Source organism: Saccopteryx bilineata, chromosome X (assembly GCF_036850765.1).
Source record: "Saccopteryx bilineata isolate mSacBil1 chromosome X, mSacBil1_pri_phased_curated, whole genome shotgun sequence".
NCBI lineage: Eukaryota > Metazoa > Chordata > Mammalia > Chiroptera > Emballonuridae > Saccopteryx > Saccopteryx bilineata.
The window spans coordinates 6,444,196-6,467,646 of record NC_089502.1 but is presented as its reverse complement, the minus strand read 5'-3'; the positions used below and the strand labels follow the sequence as shown (position 1 = coordinate 6,467,646).

Here is a 23,451-nt window from a genome sequence, read left to right as displayed (position 1 = left end):
AAGACATTATTCCTAGTAAAACATGATTTGGAAAAAAGGAAAAAACAGTAAAATATATTAAACTTATTTAAACCTGAAGTCAATAGTTTGGGTAATTGTTTAGCAAAAATAAACTTTTACTAAGGTAAAAGAGGAAGCCTTTGTCTTCTGTTATATGGACCAACTGCTAAATTTTCTATTTGACTTACAGATCATAATCTCTAGTAAAGATTATTTAATTAACATAAAAATACAAACAAGTGCATTTAGCCAGTATTTCTTAAATATGCCATAAAATGAAAAGCACAAAAAATGAATGTCTTATATTTCTCATTTGTGAAAATTGTTTGCAATTCAGGCCTCTGACAATCATTTCAGATTTCTAAGATCAGAATAAGGTTTGAATATGATATTTAAAAAATAAAACATTTTAACATCTATTTTTCATTCACTTTTGCCTGAGTAAATTACTGGCTTGAATTGCTTTTATGAGCATTCACAAAATGTCAAATTTTTTTTCTGTTCTCCGGGCATAGGGAAAGCGTTTCTGCCCTGGCAAGCGAAGATCACAGTGAACATAAGAATTTTACATTTTTGTGCTTTCTGCATAGAAATACTGGCAAGGCCTTTGATTGTTAGGTAAAACCAGATTGCATCACTTTTAAAACATGCAAGATCAAAATTCTGACAGGCAAAAATGCAGATCTGCTCATAAGAAACATCTTGCATAATTTCTGTTGCCTTTGACCATGTTCTTTTAATTTTTAAATTTTATTTAGAAATTAATTTTAAAAGGGTGACATTGATCAATAAGAGTACATAGGTTTCAGGTGAACATTTCCATAGCCAACTATAGTTTCTTAGAACCTGTGATCTGTGGAAATTCTTCTAAAGGGCTAAATCAAGTACTCAGTGACAAGAAAGTAATGATTCCATATGCTCATAGTATCTTGCTTTATTTAGTGAGGGGTTGCAAATAGAATTCTTACTTGTTGTTGGACTGCAGAGGTCTTAAGTAAGTAATAAGAAGAGATTGAAGTTCTTTAGCATAATCTTTTTCAGTGTCCAGAATGTTCTGTAACACCTGTAGAGACACAAAGTATTGTAATTGTCAGAACAATCCAAAGTAAAATACAACTTCGGCTCTTTTAATCAAATTACTAGAAAAAGTCCCATTTACTCATGCCAGCAGTATAAGAAGCACAAAGTCTGAATGTACATTTTTTTATTCTAACAAACTACTTTTGTAATTACATCACAACTAGTTATGCTGTATGATTCAGAAGAACACAATTTTTCAGAGTTAGCCATAACTAGAGGGGCCTTGCTATTTACACAGTACTATTCAGAATGTTTTTGTGTGCTTTAAATCATTTTATCCTCAAGAAAGGATCATTATTCCCATTTTATGGATAGAAAAATTGAGCTCTAGCCAGATGGTTGGAGCATCGTCCAGCAGTGCGGAGGTTCCTGGTTTGGTCCCCAGTCAGGACCACCACAGGAATAGATCAATGTTCCTGTCTCTTTCTCTCTCCCTTCTTCTATCTCTAAAATCAATAAAATATTTGTTTTTAAATTGAGACCAGCTACCTTAAAACATAGAGCAGGTTGTTGAATAATGTTTTGTTCAACATCAATTTTTTATAACGTTAATGAGATGCTATAGGAACCGAAGTCTTTTTTGTTTTTGAGATAGAGAGAGAGACAAAGAGAGAGAGATAGGAAGGGAGAAAGATGAGAAGCATGAACTCATAGTTGCGGCATTTTACTTCTTCATTGTTTACTTCTCATATGTGTCTGGACCAGGGAGCTGTAGCTGAGCCAGTGACACCTTGCTCAAGCCAGCGACCTTGGGCTCAAGCCAATGACCTTGGGATCATATTGATGATCCCACGCTCAATCCTGTGACCCTGTGCTCAAGCCAGTGAACCTGCACTGAAGCCGAATGAGCCTGCACTTAAGTTGATGATCTTGGGGTTTTGAGCCTGAGACCTCAACATTCCAGGTCAACACTCTATTTGCTGTACCACCACTTGTCAGGCAGAAAAGATTTTTTTAAGTTATTTTTTTGATAAGACTTTTAAGGAACAAAATCGGAGGACCCTGAAATTTTAAACTAGGTTAAAATAGGTCTTTTAATAAAGGTGAAAGGTGCTAGGATGAATAAATAATTCAAAAAAAAAGGAAGTTGAAGTGTGAGAAATTTAACAAGGAAAATAATGTTTACCAGTATTACTGACAAACCAATTAAGTCCTATAAGCAAAACACCAATGTATAGGCCCACAAATTCTCTTCCTCAATTAGTCCTAGGGTCATACCCCATATCCAAGTCTCTCTGTAGGCAGCTTCAAGTTTCATTTTGAGCTCCTAGAGATAACCAAACTAACATTTTGATACATTTTCTCTCATATCATCTAATTATTTTAACAAAAAAGTATTAAATGTCTAGTCTATGCCAAGTGCCATGTTTCTTGCAGGGAGTTACCACTCTATTTATAGAAGGAGGTATTAAACAAGACGATGAGGGGGTCACAAGGACAATGTGTAGCATTCTAAGCTGGAAGAAATCCCATATCTTACCAATATGCCAAACACATGCTCACAAGACAATGCATGACAACCTGCCTTTTTGAAAGGTGGAATGGACAAAGCAAGAGGAGCCTAGACAGCTGTGGATGTTTTTTGGGAAAACTTGTCATCCAGGCTCTGCTATTGACTGACAGGTTGCTTCAGTTTTAAGGCTTTTGTCTCCTCATCTCAAATTGTGACATTTTAGCTACCTCAGGTGATCACTGTGAAAAGGTAGTAAGACATTGCACAGGTAAATGTTCAATGAGTGGGAAACAGTCCTAACAGTTTAAAAGGTTAAAAAAGGTTTCTGGTTCCTCAAAAAACTGAAAATAGAACTACCTTATGACCCAGCAATCCCTCTACTGGGTATATACCCCAAAAACTCAGAAACATTGATACGTAAAGACACATGAAGCTCCATGTTTATTGCAGCATTGTTCACACTGGCCAGGACATGGAAACAACCAAAAAGCCCCGTCAATAGATGACTGGATAAAGAAGATGTGGCACATATACACTATGGAATACTACACAGCCATAAGAAATGATGACATCGGAACATTTACAGCAAAATGGTGGGATCTAGATAACATGATACGAAGCGAAATAAGTAAATCAGAAAAAACCAGGAACTGCATTATTCCATATGTAGGTGGGACATAAAAGTGAAACTAAGAGACATTGATAAGAGTGTGGTGGTTACGAGGGGGAGGGGGGAATGGGAGAGGGAAAGGGGGAGGGGGAGGGGCACAAAGAAAACAAGATAGAAGGTGACAGAGGACAATCTGACTTTGGGTGATGGGTATGCATCATAATTGAATGACAAGATACCCTGGTCTTGTTATCTTTGAATATATGTATCCTGATTTATTGATGTCACCCCATTAAAAAAATAAAATTATTTAAAAAAAAAAAAAAAAGGTTTCTGAATAGCAACAGTGTGTCCATTTCAGACCAGATAACTTTTTGCTGTGAGGGCATGCCCTGTAGGATGTTTAGCAGCATCCCTGGCCACCATCCACTACATGCCAGTTTCATGTCACCCCTTACTTCAGTTATGACAACTAAAAATGTGTCTCAATAATGTCAAAGGTCACCTGAAGGGCAATACTACCCTAGTTGAGAACCACTGGTTTAGAAGAACACAGGCCACAGGGAGGTTTCAAAAGTGGGGCTTAAATGATAGCCCTTCCTCCCAGACACTAACACCTACTTTCATTTCCGCTATTCCTCAGGAATTACTCTCTAAATGTGTATGTAAATCCGGGACCCTGGAAGGACTAAATATCTCTGAAATCAATCCAGTGATGAAATAGAAATATTACCCTTTATAGAAAGTCAAAACACAACAAAGGAAATTAAGAACTATCCTGAGATGAATTTAAAAAAAAACATTGCCCTGGCTGGGTGGTCCAGTGGATAGAACATTTAACCAGCGTGCCAAGGTTGCAGATTTGATCTCCTGTCAGGACACATATGACAAGCAACCAATGAGTGTACAACTAAACGGAACAACTAAGTGGAACAATGAGTTGATGCTTCTTTCTCTCTGTCTCTCTCTCTCTTTTTTTACTCCTTTACTTCCTTCTTTTTTTCCCTATCAAATCAGTGGAAAATTTTTAAAAAATAGAAAGCAACATAAAAAAGCATATATGATGCAGTTAAAGCAGTGCATAGGTGACAAATATATAGCTGTAAATGCCTATATAAGAAAGAGAGATGGATAACGCCAGAGTAATGGCGGGATAGGAAGCGATACCGATAAATCTCCCCCAAAACTCAACAAGATCTTCAACCAGAAACAGAAAAACCTATCCTTGGAGCCTCCAGATGTTTTGCAATACACCCAAAGGTATGGTCGAACGAAAAATTGGCTAAATATATAACCAAACCCCGAAGGAAATAGGGAGTAAGAAATGCTCCACCTTCCTCACTAACCTAAACAGGGCGGCTTTCTCTGGGAGCTGTGAATATAGAAACTGAGGCGGGCAAAGGGGGTGTATAGATCCAGGCCGCAGCACAAATGGCCAAACCAGGCTGTGGCATGGAGATCCAAGTCGAGGAAAAACTGTTCCTGTGGCAACCTGGGCAAAACAAGCTAATACTCACGCCAAACCCAGACAAAGAAAGACAAGCGGGGCAGCCAGTTTACCTGATCTCATGGTCGGCGCGCGCAGATAGTGGGAGAGAGATTTCCTCCAAAGCCCCGGGAGTGGGTGCCCATGTTACCCCACAGACAGGCAGAGTCAGAGGCCTTTGTGTGGGCCAAAAGTGGAATCTCTGGGCAGCCCCAGCACCCTGGGAAAGCCGCACATGGGAGGAAGCGAGAACTAATTCCAACGGTGGAACTTTTCCGTGCTGCTGGGGTTTCACTCAGAGGGAAACGCGGCCGGCCTCATATCCTGGTCTGTGCGCACAGATAGCGAGAAATTCCTCCGAGTGCCTCAGCAGTGCACACCCGTGTTATCATACAGAAGGGCAGAGTCAGAGGCCTTTGTGTGGGCCAAAGCGGAATCTCGGGCCGCCCCAGCACGTTGCAAAAGACGCGTACGGGGACGGAGCGAGAGCCAATTCCAATGCTGGAACTTTTCCATGCCGTTGGGGGTTTCACTCAAAGTGTGAGACTGCCGGCCAAATATACTGGTCTGCGTGCACAGATAGTGAGTGAGAGTTTCCTCCAAGCGCCCTGGGAGTGGGCGCTCGCCTGTGTTACCGGACAGAGTGGCAGAGCCACAGGACTTTGAATGGGCGGAAATCCCGCCTGATTATGCTAGCAGCTCTGACTGACTGAGCCTTACCCAGAACCCTGTGCTGAGTGGAAATAGAGTGGGGAATTGCCAGCTCTTTGAGCCTCTTACAATCCAGGCAGAGACAGCAGCAACCCCATAACTGGATTATCAGGCTACTAATTGAGGAAGGAAAGACTAGGAGATAGGCTCCAAGAACACGGACTCTCTCACTGGCAGAGCCTATAAATGCTAATGAGCCTCGACTGCCAACGAGACTAAAGCACAATACATGACATCGCCATAGAGACTTATCAACAGCAAACCTCTACATGAGCGTGACAAAGGGGAAGAACCCGGGGTACAGAGTCACCAACCAGGAAGAGGGAGAGAAAAGAAAAAGCAAGAAGATAACCTCTCAAAATCAAGAATAATCCACAGACTTTATAATCTATCCTATTTTATTATATTTGTTCGTTTGTTTCTCTTATCTTTATTCTTGATTTTTTTTTTCCTCCTCCAATTTGGCCGATTAACTCTCTGCCGGTCTTAATCTCTCCTCTCCCTGAACTACACTACCCATAAGTGTTACATCTCCAATTATCTTTTCTTTCATCTTCCTTTCTCTCTATGAAGTTTGCACTCCAAAACCCTTAACTCTCTCTTTCTCTCTCTCTCTCTCTCTCCTCTTTTTTCTTCTTTTAGTGGTTCCCTCTTTTTTCTCTCTCTCTCTCTTTCTTTTCTTGCTCTATATTAGTTTCTTCCTTTCTCCTTTACATCTCCTCTCATTCAAACCTCAATAACAAACAAATTATCTTATCTGGGACTCAAACTTATGTTTGTGGCATTTTGGGGGGTTTTTACTTCACCTTTTTAACTCAATAGCAGTGCTCCCATCCCTGGCTCTCCATTTTATCTAGTTCTTGTTCCACTAAATACAATAGTAATTTTTTAATTTGTCCCCCCATTTTTCTGTTTTCCTCTTATTCCTCTCATCATAACTCTTAGTCAACCAACACCTAAAAGCAAATAATTTTATTCTTGACAGAAATTTTTTTATTATTTACTTTTTGTGGGTCCATACCCCCTTCTTTTTTCTTTCTTTCATTCGTTCTTTCTTTCTTTCTTTCTTTCTTTGACCCTTTATTACTTTTCCCCAATTCAGGCCCTCCATTACAAGCATTGTTTGTTAAAATTCACAGTTCACCACAAGATTTTCTCAAGAAAGAGGGGAGAGGAGAGGAGAGGGAAAAAAGGGGGGGGAATAATTTCCTTTTTTAAAAAATTTTTATTTTATTTTATTTTTTTATTTCATAATTATTTTTTGTAAAAACACAACTCTTCGATTTTTTATTTTTTTAACTTTTTATTCTTTATTAAATCTCATTAATACTATCAACAAAACCACCCTCAGATGCCATTAAGGAAGAGAAAATCGAATATCATGGATACAAAAGAAAGAGAGGTAACACAGCTAGATGAGAAAAAATCTATGGAGAAAAAATTTAATATATTTAAAACCTTGGAGCTAAATGACAGAGAATTCAAGATAGAAATCCTAAAAATACTCAGAGATATACAAGAAAACACAGAAAGGCAATTTAGGGAGCTCAGAAAACAACTCAATGAAAACAAAGAATATATTTCCAAGGAAACTGAAACTATAAAAACAAATCAAACAGAGAAGAAAAACTAAATTCACAAGCTGAAAAACGAAGTAACAAGCTTAGCTAATAGAACAGGTCAGATAGAAGAGAAGATTAGTGAAATAGAACACAAGCAACTTGAGGCACAACAGAAAGAAGAAGAAAGAGACTCAAAAATTAAAAAAAAATGAGATAGCCCTACAAGAATTATCTGATTCCATCAAAAAGAATAACATAAGAATAATAAGTATTTCAGAGGGAGAAGAGAGAGAAAATGGAATGGAGAACATACTCAAACAAATAATAGATGAGAACTTCCCAAGCCTGTGGAAAGAACTAAAGCCTCAAGTTCAAGAAGCAAACAGAGCTCCGAGTTTTCTTAACCCCAACAAACCTACTCCAAGGCATATCATAATGAAATGGGCACAAACCAATCGCAAAGGATAAATTCTCAAGACAGCCAGGGAAAAGAAGAATACAACATATAAAGGAAGGCCCATTAGATTACCATCAGATTTCTCAGCAGAAACTCTACAAGCTAGAAGAGAGTGGACCCCAATATTTAAAGTCCTGAAAGAGAGGAACTTTCAGCCACAAATACTATACCCATCAAAGCTATCCTTCAAATATGAAGGAGAAATAAAAACATTCACAGATACTGAAAAGATGAGGGAATTTATCATCAGAAAACTCCCACTCCAGGAATTACTAAAGGAGGTTCTCCAATCAGATACAAAGAACAAAAAAAAACAGAGCCACAAGTAAAAGGTCCAAGAAGAACACAATAAAATTAAATTTAAACTGTGACAACAACAAAAAGAAAGGGGGGGAGGAGATGGAGATTAATAGTACCAAAGAACGATGGAGTACAAAAGTACTCACAAAATAGTTCGCTACAATGAACAGGGTAGGAACCCTTTTCATTACTTAAAGGTAACTACCATTGAAAAAATGACCACAGAGGTGACGTCACGGAAATGGCGCTGTGAGCAGCGCGTCCGACAGCTCTCCCCTAAATCACAACAAATTTATCAACTAGAAACAGAAAAATTTATCCTCGGAGCATTCCGGAGTTCCACACAAACTGATAGCAAAAGGACTGTTATCACTTGAATCTGAGAGACAAGGGTGTGGAGGAATCTACCACAGGGACGTTCTTTCAAACCCCAAGGAAGTGCGCCTGTGGTGAGTCAGCCCATATACTTGGGAACCGCGAGCCGCCGCGAGCGGCCGACCCGAGCCGCCACCGCGAGCCGCCGCCGCAAGCGGCCGCCACAAGCTGCCGCCGCGAGACGCCACGAGCAACCGCGTGCGCGCCCGGTCCGGTTGAGCACCGCTGACGTTCCCAGCGGCCCACACACTGCGAGTGGGGGTCGCCGGCCACCGGTGCCCGGAGCGCCCCATTCAAGCGCGTGCCTTGGGCATTCCACGCGCCCAGGGCGCCCTGCTGGCCCGCACACCCAGGGGGCTCCATTATCCTGCGCCTGGTGCGGTCCAGCCGCCAGCGGCGGGGCGAGCGGGAGAGGCTTGGGAGATTCTCTCCGTGAGCGGGGCACCTCACCCAGCCATTCAAGCTGACAATCAAGCGTTGGGGGAGGGGCGCGCGCAGGCAGCCTAAAATACCTTCGAAAACACAGCTGCGACCCAATCACTGAAATTAGCTTAACCCATGAAGTCTGCGCACCCTCGGTTCTAATTGATAAGATCTCTCTCAGTTCAGCGATCCAAGACAAGAGGCGTGATATTTTTAGTGCCTCTCGCTAAAGGGGCGGGGGCAACTTCTGATTGATAGAGCCTCCATATTCAGGGATAAACGCTAACAAGAAGGACTTGGCAGATAATAAGGTCTATACTACACTAGTCGTAAGCAGAGACTAGTGCCTCTTCTTCCCTGCAAAAACAGGCTACAAAGTGTGGAAAGCCTGGGTTGAGAGGTCCAACTAAATGATAGGTGCTGATCAGTCACCTTGACAACAATTGACTCCCACCCCCGCCTGATTACACTGGAGGCCCTGACTGTCAGAGCCTTTCCCAAAGCCTTGCACTGAGTGGGGATAGAGTGGGGATTTCCCAGCTCTTTGAGCCTCTTACTCCCCAGGCTGAAGCAGTTGCAGCCTTATAGCTGGATCACCAGGCTGCTAATTCAGAAAGGGGGGACTAGGAGAGAGAATCCAGGAAAGCAAACTCTCTCATCGTTGAACCTTGCAAACGCCAACAAGCCTTTACTTCCAGCAAGACTAAAGCCAATTATATGACATTGCCATAGAATCCCATCAACTGCAAATCCCTACTGAAGAGTGACACAGGGGCAGAGCCTGGGGTACAGAGTCACTGACCAGGAAGAGGGAGAGAAAAGAAAAAGGAAGAAGTTAACCTCTCAAAATCAAGAAAAACCCACAGACTTTACAACTTGATCCACTAATTTTTTTTTGTTGTTTTTGTTGTTTGTTTCTTCTATCTTTTTGCCTTTATTTCCTCCACCTCAGTCCTTCTATTCTCTGCCCATCTTATACTTCCCCTTTCTTGAACTACACTACTCATGAGTGTTGCATTTTATTTTTCTTCTTCATCCTCACCCTCCTTTAAGGTTATACTCCAAAACACTTAACTCTCACTCTCTCCTCTTTTGTTTTTTTTTTTATGTCTTGCTTTATTTTGTTTTTTCCTCTTCCTATTTTATTTCTTCCTTGTTTTTTCTCTTTTTCTTATTTTTTCCTTTCTATTTGTTTTTTCTTTTCTCATTTTACTTTCCTCCCATATAATCCTCAATCATGAACAAATTAGTTAATTTGGGACTCAAGGCTTTTTTTTTGGCTTTATTTCTCTTTTTTGCTTTTGTTTTTATTTTTTTTTTTTTTGTTCATTTATTTTTGTGGCATTTTGGGTCCTCCCAACCCAAGGTCTCCATTGTATTTAGTCTTCGCTCCACTTAATACAAGAGATTTTTACTTATTATTTTTATTTTTTCTTCTTTATTATTCTTTTTTGGTCCTTTTTTCTGGTTCCCTCTTATCCCTCTCATTATATCTCTTAGTTGACCATCACTTACAAGCAAATCATCTTATGCTTGTCTAAGATTTTCTTCCTTTTTTTTTTTTTTTTGCATTTAGTAGGTCCCTACTCCCTTTTTTTGCCCCTTGAACTCTTCACCCCAAATCAGGCCCTCCATTATAGGCACGATATTTCCTGAGGAGGGGAGAGGAGGGAAAGAGAAGAGAGAAAAAAAGGGGAAATAATAAATTATTACTGTTTTTTTTTGTGGGGGGTTTTTTTTGTGGGGTGTTTTACCCTTTTTTTTTTACTTTTTACTCTTTATTAATTCTAATTAGTGCTATCAATAAGACCACACTCAGATGCCGATAAGAAAGAGGAAATCGAATACTATGGATACAAAAGAAAGAGAGGTCACACAAATAGATGTGGAAAAATCTATGGAGAAAAGACTTAACATATTGGAAGCCTTGGAGGTAAATAACAGAGAATTTAAAATAGAAATCTTAAAAATACTCAGAGATATACAAGAAAACACAGAAAGGCAATATAGGGAGATCAGAAAACAACTCAATGAACACAAAGAATATATTACCAAGGAAATTGAAACTATAAAAACAAATCAAACAGAAATGAAAAACTCAATTCACGAGCTGAAAAACGAGGTAACAAGCTTAGCTAACAGAACAGCCCAGATTGAAGATAGGATTAGTGAAATAGAAGACAAACAACTTGAGGCACAACAGAGAGAAGAAGAAAGAGACTCAAAAATAATAAAAAACGAGAAAGCCCTACAGGAATTGTCTGACTCCATCAGAAAGAATAACATAAGAATAATAGGTATATCAGAGGGAGAAGAGAAAGAAAATGGAATGGAGAATATACTCAAACAAATAATAGACGAGAACTTCCCAAGCCTGTGGAAGGAACTAAAGCCTCAAATTCAAGAAGCAAACAGAACACCAAGTTTTCTTAACCCCAACAAACCCACTCCAAGGCACATCATAATAAAGATGACACAAACCAATGACAAAGAAAAAATTCTCAAGGCAGCCAGGGAAAAGAAGAGTACAACATATAAAGGAAGGCCTATTAGATTATCATCAGATTTCTCAGCAGAAACTCTACAAGCTAGAAGAGAGTGGACCCCAATATTTAAAGCCCTGAAAGAGAGGAACATTCAGCCAAGAATACTATACCCATCAAAGCTATCCTTCAAGTATGAAGGAGATATAAAAACATTCACAAATACAGAAAAGATGAGAGAATTTATCAACAGAAAGCCCCCACTCCAGGAAATACTAAAGGGGGTTTTCCAACCAGATTCAAAGAACAAAAGAAAACAACACCACAAGTAACATCTGAACCAAGAACACAATAAAACCAAACTTAAACTGTGACAACACAGGGAAAAAAAGGGGGGAGAGGATGGAGATTAACAGTAGCAAAGGATGATGAAGTGCAGAAATACTTATAAGATAGGGTACTACAATGAATATGGTAGGTACCCTTTTCATTACTTAATGGTAACCACCCTTAAAAAAACCACCACAAAAACACTTGACTTAAAAAAGGTAGCAACAGAGGAAAGAAGTATGGAACACAAACAAACAAAAACAAATGATAGAAAAACAAAAGAGAAGAATCAAACTAGATACAAAACTAACAGAAAGCAATTTATAAAATGGCAGTAGGGAACCCACAAGTGTCAATAATTACACTAAATGTAAATGGATTAAACTTACCAATAAAAAGACACAGAGTAGCAGAATGGATTAAAAAAGAAAATCCAACTATATGCTGCCTACAAGAAACACATCTAAGCAACAAGGATAAAAACAAATTCAAAGTGAAAGGCTGAAAAACAATACTCCAAGCAAACTACACCCAAAAAAAAGCAGGCGTAGCAATACTCATATCTAATAATGCTGACTACAAGACAGAAAAAGTACTCAGAGAGAAAAATGGTCATTTCATAATGATTGAGGGGAAGTTGAATCAAGAAGACATAACAATCCTTAATATATATGCACCAAACCAAGGAGCACCAAAATATATAAGACAGCTACTTATTGACCTTAAAACAAAAACTAACAAAAATACAATCATACTTGGAGACCTCAATACACCGCTGACGGCTCTAGATCGGTCATCCAAACAGAGAATCAATAAAGATATAGTGGCCTTAAACGAAATACTAGAACACCTGGATATGATAGACATCTACAGGACACTTCATCCCAAAGCGACAGAGTATACATTTTCCTCTAGTGTACATGGAACATTCTCAAGAATTAACCATATGTTGGGCCACAAAGACAATATCAGCAAATTTAGAAAAATTGAAATTGTACCAAGCATATTTTCTAATCATAAAGCCTTGAAACTAGAATTCAACTGAAAAAAGACGGGGAAAAACCCACAAAAATGTGGAAACTAAACAACATACTTCTAAAAAATGAATGGGTCAAAGAAGAAATAAGCGCAGAGATCAAAAGATATATACAGACAAATGAAAATGAAAATACGACATATCAGAATCTCTGGGATGTAGCAATAGCAGTAATAAGAGGAAAGTTCATATCACTTCAGGCCTATATGAACAAAGAAGAGAGAGCCGAAGTAAACCACTTAACTTCACACCTTAAGGAACTAGAAAAAGAAGAACAAAGACAACGCAAAACCAGCCGAAGAAAAGAGATAATAAAAATCAGAGCAAAAATAAATGAAATAGAGAACAGAATAACTATAGAAAAAATCAACAAAACAAGGAGCTGGTTTTTTGAAAAGATCAACAAAATTGACAAACCCTTGGCAAGACTCACCAAGGAAAAAAGACACAGGACTCAAATAAATAAAATCCAAAATGAAAGAGGAGAGATCACCACAGACATCATAGATATACAAAGAATTATTGTAGAATACTATGAAAAATTATATGCCACCAAATACAACAATCTAGAAGAAATGGATCAATTCCTAGAACAATACAACCTTCCTAGACTGAGTCATGAAGAAGCAGAAAGCCTAAACAGACCAATCAGCAGGGAGGAAATAGAAAAAACTATTAAAAATCTCCCCAAAAATAAAAGTCCAGGCCCAGACGGTTATACTAGTGAATTCTATCAAACATTCAAAGAAGACTTGGTTCCTATTCTACTCAAAGTCTTCCAAAAAATTGAAGAAGAAGCAATACTTCCAAACACATTTTATGAGGCCAACATAACCCTCATACCAAACCAGGCAAGGATGGCACAAAGAAAGAAAACTACAGACCAATATCTCTAATGAATACAGATGCTAAAATACTAAACAAAATACTGGCAAACCAAATACAACAACATACTAAAAAAATAATACATCATGATCAAGTGGGATTCATCCCAGAATCTCAAGGATGGTTCAACATACGCAAAACGGTTAACGTAATACACCATATCAACAAAACAAAGAACAAAAACCACATGATCTTATCAATAGATGCAGAAAAGGCTTTTGATAAAACACAACACAATTTTATGTTTAAGACTCTCAACAAAATGGGTATAGAAGGAAAATATCTCAACATGATAAAGGCCATATATGATAAACCATCAGCCAACATCCTATTAAACGGCATAAAACTGAGGACTTTCTACCTTAAATCATGAACAAGACAGGGTTGTCCACTCTCTCCACTCTTATTCAACGTGGTGCTAGAAGTTCTGGCCAGAGCAATCAGACAAGACAAAGAAATAAAAGGCATCCATATCGGAAAAGAAGAAGTAAAGCTATCACTTTTTGCTGATGATATGATCCTATACATCGAAAACCCGAAGGACTCCACAAAAAGATTATTAGAAACAATAAACCAATACAGTAAGGTCGCAGGATACAAAATTAACATACAAAAGTCCATAGCCTTTCTATATGCCAACAATGAAATATTAGAAAACGAACTCAAAAAAACAATCCCCTTCACGATTGCAACAAAAAAAATAAAATACCTAGGAATAAACATAACAAAGAACGTAAAGGACCTATATAATGAAAATTACAAAGCATTGTTAAGGAAAATCAAAAAAGATACAATGAGATGGAAAAATATTCCTTGTTCTTGGATAGGAAGAATAAATATAATCAAAATGGCCATATTACCCAAAGCATTATACAAATTTAATGCAATTCCCATCAAAATCCCTATGAGATTTTTTAAAGAAATGGAACAAAAAATCATCAGATTTATATGGAACTATAAAAAACCCCAAATAGCCAAAACAATCCTAAGGAAAAAGAATGAAGCTGGGGGCATTACAATACCTGACTTTAAACTATATTATAGGGCCACGATAATCAAAACAGCATGGTATTGGCAGAAAAATAGACACTCAGACCAATGGAACAGAATAGAAAGCCCAGAAATAAAACCACATATATATGGTCAAATAATCTTTGATAAAGGGGCCAACAACACACAATGGAGAAAAGAAAGCCTCTTCAACAAATGGTGTTGGGAAAACTGGAAAGCCACATGCAAAAGAATGAAACTCGACTACAGCCTGTCCCCGTGTACTAAAATTAATTCAAAATGGATCAAAGATCTAAATATAAGACCTGAAACAATAAAGTACATAGAAGAAGACATAGGTACTAAAATCATGGACCTGGGATTTAAAGAACATTTTATGAACTTGACTCCAATGGCAAGAGAAGTGAAGGCAAAGATAAATGAATGGGACTACATCAGAATTAAAAGTTTTTGCTCAGCAAGAGAAACTGATAACAAAATAAACAGACAGCCAACTATAGGGGAAATGATATTTTCAAACGACAGCTCAGATAAGGGCCTAATATCCAAAATTTACAAAGAACTCATAAAACTCAACAACAAACAAACAATCCAATAAAAAAATGGGAAGAGGACATGAACAGACACTTCTCCCAGGAAGAGATACAAATGGCCAACAGATATATGAAAAGATGCTCAGCTTCATTAGTTATTAGAGAAATGCAAATCAAAACTACAATGAGATACCACCTCACCCCTGTTAGATTAGCTATTATCAACAAGACGGGTAATAGGAAATGTTGGAGAGGCTGTGGAGAAAAAGAAACCCTCATTCACTGTTGGTGGGACTGTAAAGTAGTACAACCATTATGGAGGAAAGTATGGTGGTTCCTCAAAAAACTGCAAATAGAACTACCTTATGACCCAGCAATCCCTCTACTGGGTATATACCCCAAAACCTCAGAAACATTGATACGTGAAGACACATGTAGCCCCATGTTCATTGCAGCACTGTTCACAGTGGCCAAGACATGGAAACAACCAAAAAGCCCTTCAATAGAAGACTGGATAAAGAAGATGTGGCACATATACACTATGGAATACTACTCAGCCATAAGAAATGATGACATCAGATCATTTACAGCAAAATGGTGGGATCTTGATAACATTATATGGAGTGAAATAAGTAAATCAGAAAAAAACAAGAACTACATGATTCCATACATTGGTGGAACATAAAAATGAGACTAAGAGACATGGACAAGAGTGTGGTGGTTACCAAGGGTGGGGGGGAGGGAGGACATGGGAGGGAGGGAAGGAAGGAGAGAGTTAGGGGGAGGGGGAGGGGCACAGAGAACTAGAGAGAGGGTGACGGAGGACAATCTGACTTTGGGCGAGGGGTTTGCAACATAATTTGATGACAAAATAACCTAGACATGTTTTCTTTGAATATATGTACCCTGATTTATTAATGTCATCCCATTACCATTAATAAAAATTTATTAAAAAAAAAAAAAAGAAAACAAACTCAAAAAAATAATCCCCTTCACGATTGCAACAAAAAAAATAAAATACCTAGGAATAAACATAACAAAGAACGTAAAGGACCTATATAATGAAAATTACAAAGCATTGTTAAGGGAAATCGAAAAAGATACAATGAGATGGAAAAATATTCCTTGTTCTTGGATAGGAAGAATAAATATAATCAAAATGGCCATATTACCCAAAGCATTATACAAATTTAATGCAATTCCCATCAAAATCCCTATGAGATTTTTTAAAGAAATGTAACAAAAAATCATCAGATTTATATGGATTTATAAAAAACCCCGAATAGCCAAAACAATCCTAAGGAAAAAGAATGAAGCTGGGGGCATTACAATACTTGACTTTAAACTATATTATAGGGCCACGATAATCAAAACAGCATGGTATTGGCAGAAAAATAGACACTCAGACCAATGGAACAGAATAGAAAGCCCAGAAATAAAACCACATATATATGGTCAAATAATCTTTGATAAAGGGGCCAACAACACACAATGGAGAAAAGAAAGCCTCTTCAACAAATGGTGTTGGGAAAACTGGAAAGCCACATGCAAAAGAATGAAACTCGACTACAGCCTGTCCCCGTGTACTAAAATTAATTCAAAATGGATCAAAGATCTAAATATAAGACCTGAAACAATAAAGTACATAGAAGAAGACATAGGTACTAAAATCATGGACCTGGGATTTAAAGAACATTTTATGAACTTGACTCCAATGGCAAGAGAAGTGAAGGCAAAGATAAATGAATGGGACTACATCAGAATTAAAAGTTTTTGCTCAGCAAGAGAAACTGATATCAAAATAAACAGACAGCCAAGTATATGGGAACTGATATTTTCAAACGACAGCTCAGATAAGGGCCTAATATCCAAAATTTACAAAGAACTCATAAAACTCAACAACAAACAAACAAACAATCTAATAAAAAAATGGGAAGAAGACATGAACAGACACTTCTCCCAGGAAGAGATACAAATGGCCAACAGATATATGAAAAGATGCTCAGCTTCATTAGTTATTAGAGAAATGCAAATCAAAACTACAATGAGATACCACTTCACTCCTGTAAGATTAGCTATTATCAACAAGACGGGTAATAGGAAATGTTGGAGAGGCTGTGGAGAAAAAGGAACCCTCATTCACTGTTGGTGGGACTGTAAAGTAGTACAACCATTATGGAGGAAAGTATGGTGGTTCCTCAAAAAACTGCAAATAGAACTACCTTATGACCCAGCAATCCCTCTACTGGGTATATACCCCAAAACCTCAGAAACATTGATACGTGAAGACACATGTAGCCCCATGTTCATTGCAGCACTGTTCACAGTGGCCAAGACATGGAAACAACCAAAAAGCCCTTCAATAGAAGACTGGATAAAGAAGATGTGGCACATATACACTATGGAATACTACTCAGCCATAAGAAATGATGACATCCGATCATTTACAGCAAAATGGTGGGATCTTGATAACATTATACGGAGTGAAATAAGTAAATCAGAAAAAAACAAGAACTACATGATTCCATACATTGGTGGAACATAAAAATGAGACTAAGAGACATGGACAAGAGTGTGGTGGTTACCAAGGGTGGGGGGGGGGAGGGAGGACATGGGAGGGAGGGAGGGAGAAAGTTAGGGGAAGGGGGAGGGGCACAGAGAACTAGATAGAGGGTGACAGAGGACAATCTGACTTTGGGTGAGGGGTTTGCAAAATAATTTGATGACAAAATAACCTAGACACGTTTTCTTTGAATATATGTACCCTGATTTATTAATGTCATCCCATTACCATTAATAAAAATTTATTAAAAAAAAAAAAAAGAAAAAACGACCACAGAAGCACATGAGATAAAAAAGATAGCAACAGAGATAGATGTATGTAATACAACCAAATAAAAACAACAGATAGCAAAACAAAAGAGAAGGATAAAACAAGACACAAAACTAACAGAAAGCAAGATATAAAATGGCAATAGGGAACTCGCAAGTGTCAATAATTACACTAAAAGTGAACAGATTAAACTCACCAATAAAAAGGCACAGAGTAGCAGAATGGATTAAAAAAGAAAATCCAACTGTATGATGCCTACAGGAAACTCATCTAAGTAACAAGGATAAAAACAAATTCAAAGTGAAAGGCTGGAAAACAATACTCCAAGCAAATAACTTTCAAAAAAAAGCCGGCGTAGCAATACTCATATCTGATAATGCTGACTACAAGACAGTAAAATACTCAAAGACAAAAATGGCCATTTATTAATGGGTAAGGGGACACTGAATCAAGAAGACATAACAATTCTTAATATATATGCATCAAACCAAGGAGCACCAAAATATATAAGACAGCTACTTATTGACCTTAAAAAAAAAACTGACAAAAATAGAATCATACTTGGAGACCTCAATACACCGCTGAAGGCTCTAAATCGGTCATCCAAACAGAGAATCAACAAAGACATAGTGGCCTTAAACAAAACACTAGAGCACCTGGATGTGATAGACACCTACAGGACATTTCATCTCAAAGTGACTGAGTATACATTTTTCTCCAGTGTACATGGATCATTCTCAAGAATTGACCATATGTTGGGTCACAAAAACAACATCAGCAAATTCAGAAAAATCGAAGTTGTACGAAGCATATTTTCTGATCATAAAGCCTTGAAACTAGAATTCAACTGCAAAAAAGAGGAAAAAAATCCCACAAAAATGTGGAAACTAAACAACATACTTTTAAAAAATGAATGGGTCAAAGAAGAAATAAGTGCAGAGATCAAAAGATATATACTGACTAATGAAAATGATAATACGACATATCAGAATCTATGGGAGACAGCAAAAGCAGCGATAAGAGAGAAGTTCATATCACTTCAGGGATATATAAACAAACAAGAAACAGCCCAAGTGAACCACTTAACTTCACACCTTAAGAAACTAGAAAAAAAAAAGAAAACCCAAAACCAGCCGAAGAATGGAGATATTAAAAATCAGAGCAGAAATAAATAAATTAGAGAACAGAAAAACTATAGAAAAAATTAATAGAACAAAGAGCTGGTTCTTTGAAAAGATCAACAAAATTGACAAACCCTTGGCAAGACTTACCAAGGAAAAAAGAGAAAGAACTCACATAAACAAAATCCTAAATGAAAGAGGAGAAATCACCACAGATACTGTAGATATACAAAGAATTATTGTAGAATACTATGAAAAACTTTATGCCACTAAATTCAACAATCTACAAGAAATGGATAAATTCCTAGAACAATACAACCTTCCTAGACTGAGTCAAGAAGAAGCAGAAAGCCTAAACAGACCTATTAGTAGAGAAGAAATAGAAAAAACCATTAAAAACCTCCCCAAAAATAAAAGTCCAGGTCCTAACGGCTATACCAGCGAATTTTATCAAACATTCAAAGAAGACTTGGTTCCTATTCTACTCAAAGTCTTCCAAAAAATTGAAGAAGAAGCAATACTTCCAAACACATTTTATGAGGCCAACATAACCCTCATACCAAAACCAGGCAAGAATGGCACAAAAAAAGAAAACTACAGACCAATATCTCTAATGAATACAGATGCTAAAATACTAAACAAAATACTAGCAAATCGAGTACAACAACATATTAAAAAGATAATACATCATGATCAAGTGGGATTCATCCCAGAATCTCAAGGATGGTTCAACATACATAAAACGGTTAACATAATACACCATATCAACAAAACAAAGAACAAAAACCACATGATTCTATCAATAGACGCAGAAAAGGCTTTCGATAAAATACAACACAATTTTATGTTTAAGACTCTCAACAAAACGGGTATAGAAGGAAACTATCTCAACATGATAAAGGCCATATATGATAAACCATCAGCTAACATCATATTAAATGGCACAAAACTGAAGGCTTTCCCCCTTAAATCAGGTATAAGACAGGGTTGTCCACTCTCTCCACTCTTATTTAATGTGGTACTAGAGATTCTAGCCACAGGAATCAGACAAGACAAAGAAATAAAGGCATCCATATTGGAAAAGAAGAAGTAAAGGTATCACTTTTTGCAGATGATATAATCCTATACATCGAAAACCCCAAAGAATCCACAAAAAGACTACTAGAAACAATAAGCCAATACAGTAAGGTCGCAGAATACAAAATTAAAATACAGAAGTCAATAGCCTTTCTATATGCCAACAATGAAACAATTGAGAATGAACTCAAAAGAATAATCCCCTTCATGATTGCAACAAAAAAAAATAAATTACTTAGGATAAACATAACTAAGAATGTGAAGGACTTATATAATAAAAACTATAAACCATTGTTAAGGGAAATTGAAAAAGATATAATGAGATGGAAGAATATACCTTGTTCTTGGTTAGGAAGAATAAATATAATCAAGATGGCTATATTACCCAAAGCAATATACAATTCCCATCAAACTTCAAATGACATTTTTTTAAAAAAATAGAGCAAAAAATCATCAGATTTATATGGAACTATAAAAAACCCCGAATAGCCAAAATAATCCTAAAGAAAATAATGAAGCTGGGGGCATTACAATACGTGACTTCAAACTCTATTATAGGGCCATGACAAGCAAAAGAACATGGTATAGGCAGAAAAATACACACTCAGACCAATGGAACAGAATAGAAAATCCAATAATAAAACCACATATATATAGTCAAATAATTTTTGATAAAAAGGCCAACAACACACAATGGAGAAAAGAAAGCCTCTTCAATAAATGGTGCTGGGAAAACTGGAAAGCCACATGCAAAAGAATGAAACTGGACTACAGTTTGTCCCCCTGTACTAAAATTAACTCAAAATGGATCAAAGATCTAAATATAAGACCTGATACAATTAAGTACATAGAAGAATACATAGGTACTCATCTCATGGACCTGGGTTTTAAAGAGCATTTTATGAATTTGACTCCACAGGCAAGAGAAGTGAAGGCAAAAATTAATGAATGGGACTATATCAGACTAAGAAGTTTTTGCTCAGCAAGAGAAACTGATAACAAAATAAACAGAAAGCCAACTAAATGGGAAATGATATTTTCAAACAACACCTCAGATAAGGGCCTAATATCCAAAATATACAAAGAACTCATAAAACTCAACAACAAACAAACAAACAATCCAATAAAAAAATGGGAAGAGGATATGAACAGACACTTCTCCCAGGAAGAAATACAAATGGCCAACAGATATATGAAAAGATGCTCATCTTCTTTAGCTATTAGAGAAATGCAAATCAAAACTGCAATGAGATTCCACCTCACACCTGTTCGATTAGTTATTATTAGCAAGACAGGTAATAGCAAATGTTGGAGAGGCTGTGGAGAAAAAGGAACCCTCATACACTGTTGGTGGGAATGTAAAGTAGTACAACCATTATGGAAGAAAGTATGGTGGTTCCTCAAAAAACTGAAAATAGAACTACCTTATGACCCAGCAATCCCTCTACTGTGCATATACCCCAAAAACTCAGAAACATTGATACGTAAAGACACATGCAGCACCATGTTTATTGCAGCATTGTTCACAGTGGCCAGGACATGGAAACAACCAAAAAGCCCGTCAATAGATGACTGGATAAAGAAGATGTGGCACATATACACTATGGAATACTACTCAGCCATAAGAAATGATGACATAGGATCATTTACAGCAAAATGGTTGGATCTTGATAACATGATACGAAGCGAAATAAGTAAATCAGAAAAAACCAGGAACTGCATTATTCCATACATAGGTGGGACATAAAATTGAAACTAAGAGACATTGATAAGAGTGTGGTGGTTAGGGGGGGAAGGGAGAGGGAAAGGGGGAGGGGGAGGGCCACAAAGAAAACTAGATAGAAGGTGACAGATGACAATCTGACTTTGGGTGATGGATATGCAACTTAATTGAACGACAAGATAACCTGGACTTGTTATCTTTGAATATATGTATCCTGATTTATTGATGTCGCCCCATTAAAAAAATAAAATTATTAAAAAAAAAAAGAAAGAGAACTTCCGGTTTCCAGTCTTGTTGTTAAGCAGCTTTAAGCCATTATTTCATCCTAACAGAAGTAAATGGCTGAGCAAACTAAAAAAAAAAAGAAAGAAAAAACCTTTTCTTACATCTGTCAGGGAATTGAGGTCAAATGAGAAATTTTTTTTCCAATTGAAGAAACAGACAGGCAGATACAAAGAATCAAAACTTGCTGGAGCAGAAGCCCCAATGGGGATCAGTATCTAGGTAGGAAAATCTGAACTGAAATGATATGTAACTGGGGGCTCAGTGCAAACAAGTCTAAATGTTTAAAAGTCCAGTGGTCCAGTCATACATGATTGTACCCACACTTTTTTGAGTTTTACTTCCAGTATCTCTGCAGGGTTCTCACAATGAAGATATTGTAGGATGATCCCACTCATACTTCAGAAGGGGGAAGGGAAAATTAGCCATTTGGAACATACAAGTATTCTGTTCTTTATAACAAAGTCTGCCTGACCTGTGGTGGTGCAGTAGATAAAGCATCAACTTGGAGATTTCTGGATTAGAACCTTGGGCTTGTCTGGTCAAGGTATATGTGGGAGTTCATGCTTCCTGCTTCTAGCCCCTTCTCTCTCTCTCTCTCTCTCTCTCTCTCCCCCTAAAATGAATAAATATAATCTAAAAAAAAAGACAAGGTCTCAAAGATGGCACTGGAATAGGCGGACGTACCAACATCTACCTCCCAGAACCAAAGTAGATTACAAACTAATTTTAAGAACTATCATCTGGAAAAACCAACTTTGGACTAAACTAAGAGAACTCTTCAACCAAGGAACACTGAAGAAGCCACACCAAGACTGGTAGGAAAAGCAGAAATGTGGAGAGGGCTGCCCAGTTCGAGCGAACAGCAGCCGGGAGAGACTCACGTGGTGGGAAGTGAGTTTAGCAGAGAAGGGAGGGTCCTGATTCCAAGGAACAAAGCCCCAGCCTGCAGCTCCAGAGTCTAGAAGAGGTGTATGGACAGTATTTAGCTGGAAACGAGTCAGGATACTGTTTTTGAGAAAGAGACTGATTTCTCAGACCCAGGATCCTTCTTAAAGGGACTGCACAGAACATCTCTCTTAAAACCACTCACACAGGGCTCCAGGGGATGGGGAGAGAGGAGAGGTCCAGAGCAGCAGGAAGAGAGTTTAATCTAGGAGGCACAGGGAGAAACATTTTGGGAGACAGCCACCCTAACCCCTGAGAAAAGTCACTCCCCAAATCTGAAATGAATATTTCCCCTGGAAACAGTAATACCAGCAAAGGGAAGCAGGACACCAGCCAAACAAGCTCTCCCACGGCACTCAGAGTAGTGTTGCTTAGAAGGAGGGAGCTTTTGGGACTACAGTAGTGAGTGTTAAGGTCTGAGCTGCAGTGCTCCCACCCATATGGCTGAGGGCTCGACAGAGGGCAGGCAGCCATGAGACGCGAAAGCATGGTTCTGTCGGCAAGGGCAGAAGCCGGCTGGCCACCACTGGGCTCAGGTGTGAGCTCAGTCTTGCCTGGTTGCGGAGGAGAGGGCGTGCAAAAGTGGTAAAGCCCAGCTGCCGGCAGCCTGAAATCCAGCCTGCAAGGGAAGGGCAGGAATATTGGAAGGGGTGGAAACCAGCCCTTGGGAAAGAGCGCAGGAGCACAGCCTTGCCCCACCCACAGAACCGAGGCTTGTGGTTTGACTTGGGA

General features: G+C 38.0%; 1 protein-coding gene across 1 annotated transcript in view; it reads right to left on the bottom strand.

The window, feature by feature from the left end:
* The window catches only part of ARHGEF6 (Rac/Cdc42 guanine nucleotide exchange factor 6), a 237,457-nt gene that overhangs the window by 114,272 nt on the left and 99,734 nt on the right, over positions 1-23,451 (bottom strand). The window contains exon 7 of the mRNA XM_066249475.1: positions 969-1,063. Within this exon, the coding sequence (XP_066105572.1) occupies positions 969-1,063 (95 nt within the window). The remainder of the gene's footprint in view (positions 1-968; positions 1,064-23,451) is intronic.